Source organism: Haemaphysalis longicornis, unplaced genomic scaffold, assembly GCF_048455015.1.
Source record: "Haemaphysalis longicornis isolate Haplotype H1 unplaced genomic scaffold, Haemaphysalis longicornis Haplotype H1 scaffold_16, whole genome shotgun sequence".
NCBI lineage: Eukaryota > Metazoa > Arthropoda > Arachnida > Ixodida > Ixodidae > Haemaphysalis > Haemaphysalis longicornis.
Window position 1 is genome coordinate 7,064,271 of NW_027526266.1, and position 1,778 is coordinate 7,066,048.

Below are 1,778 nucleotides of genomic sequence, written 5' to 3' on the forward strand. Positions count from 1 at the left end.
GCTGGAGTTTTGGGGACACGCACTGCCCCTATCGGCCGACGCCTGTGGACCGTACAAAAGTAGGCAACCGTCGCCGCCCTCCGTGTGTTTTCAATTACAAGCCAGAGTGAAAGTGGGTTGTACTTAGTTTAATGGTTTTGTGGCAACTTTAAATGACTACATACTGTATAAAATAGTCCTTAAGGTAGCTGCAGGGGCTAAGTAAAATAATATCTACAAAAACAAGTCGATTTATCAGCTTTCTTTTGAGCGAGCTCTGGCGCTCGTCGCGGCGTGGGACAGTATCGCCCGGTCGGGTGGTCTAACCAAGGAGGATATAAAAACTTGCTGGAGTGGAAGCCGCCTATGCGTGCCCATGGGAGCGGGTGAAGCCGCGCCGAGCCGCCGGCGGCCATCTTGGAAGTGGCAAGAAACAGTCGAGTACAGCTGCGCTCGTGCTTATTTGAGCAGCAGATGCAGTTTCCCGCGTCTTCAAAGCAATAAAAACACTTGCGCCAGGTTGTAAACATTTATTCTTTGCTTGTCAGTGGCCAAATGGCCTACGAAAACGCTTAGAAAAACGCGAAAATGGCACAAATTACAAAATCACACAAACATTAAAAATATATGCGACAGCATAGCCAAAATGCGCACTGCGGGGAGACTCACTGGTGTTTGAAGATGATCATTCTGGAAAGAACTGGCCTGACCCTGTCCTTGATGATCTCGCGGTTTCTTTCTTTTGTCATGTGGTGGATGCGGATTTTCACATACAGCTCTGCAACTTTTTTGCACAAGCTGTAGATATGATTGTCAAGGGGATCAAGGTCAAGAATGTGCTGCTCTAGCTTCTGAAACCATTTTTCCTCTACAGACAGACGTAGCACTTCCAAAACGAGATGCTTTGACTGGGAGTTGACTGCTTGAATTGTTCCACACTCAATCTGTAGCCGTAGCAGCCCCTTTTCAACGGCTTCACACAAGCCAATGACATCCTTGGACGGGGAAACAAGCCCACCTCTGTTTTTCTGCTGAACTAGAGGAGCTGGCTCATCTGAGTACAAGGCTGCAATACACTCTTCGCATGTTGTTGTCTTGCACACTTGGCGTACAACGAAGCCTGCGATATAAGGCACCACCGCAACAACTACGGCAGAAAGGTTTTCGGGGTGCGCGTAGTCGTGGTCGTCATGAGGCTCCAAGATGGAGGACCTGCGCATGTCCGTGAGCGTGCTCGCTGCGTCTACCTGGGCGACAACAGTAGTGGTATTCAGGATGGAAACCATGTCTTTGGTGCAGTTTCCCGAACTAGAAGACGTCACTTCTGTTTGCACCAGCAAACGCTTGTATGCCGCCATGAACTGGGCAGCGGTTGGGTTGTTGTTATACCCGCCTCGGCCACGAACAGATCCGAAGAAGTTCTCTAAGCATTTTAGAATAGATCTAAGAACAGAACAGATCTAAGAATTCTTAGAACAGATCTAAGCATTTTGCTTCTCGTTCAACGATGGCAGTAATACTTACAGGTTTCTGCAGATGAGGCGGAAAAGCTGGAAACACCGTGGGCACACTTCCCACCCGCAGTCGCGTCGTTTGCCCAGTGCGGTCGAAACACTCAGGAGTGAAATGCACAGAGCACAGGCGGTCTCCATCCTTAGCGCGCCACCCTTCACGGCGAACTGCCCGCTCCCAAAGACTCCGCACCTCTGCATTCTTCGGAAACCTGTCAAGAACTATACGACAATCAACTGTGGCCCACGTACACGCAATGTCATTTTGCTGCTCCTTCATGCGCGTAC

At 49.6% G+C, this 1,778-nt stretch overlaps 1 protein-coding gene across 1 annotated transcript; it reads right to left on the reverse strand.

Annotated features, from left to right (window-relative positions):
• Positions 1 to 383: 383 nt before the first annotated feature.
• On the reverse strand, positions 384 to 1,364 carry LOC144166088 (uncharacterized). Its single transcript, XM_077695732.1, has one exon. The coding sequence runs from the start codon at positions 1,335 to 1,337 to the stop codon at positions 645 to 647; it is 693 nt and encodes a 230-aa protein (XP_077551858.1). The 5' UTR covers positions 1,338 to 1,364; the 3' UTR covers positions 384 to 644.
• Between the last annotated feature and the right edge of the window lie 414 nt (positions 1,365 to 1,778).

Excerpts from the sequence above, each read along its gene's own strand:
- LOC144166088 (XM_077695732.1), bottom strand. The coding sequence starts at position 1,337 with ATGGCGGCATACAAGCGTTTGCTGGTGCAAACAGAAGTGACGTCTTCT.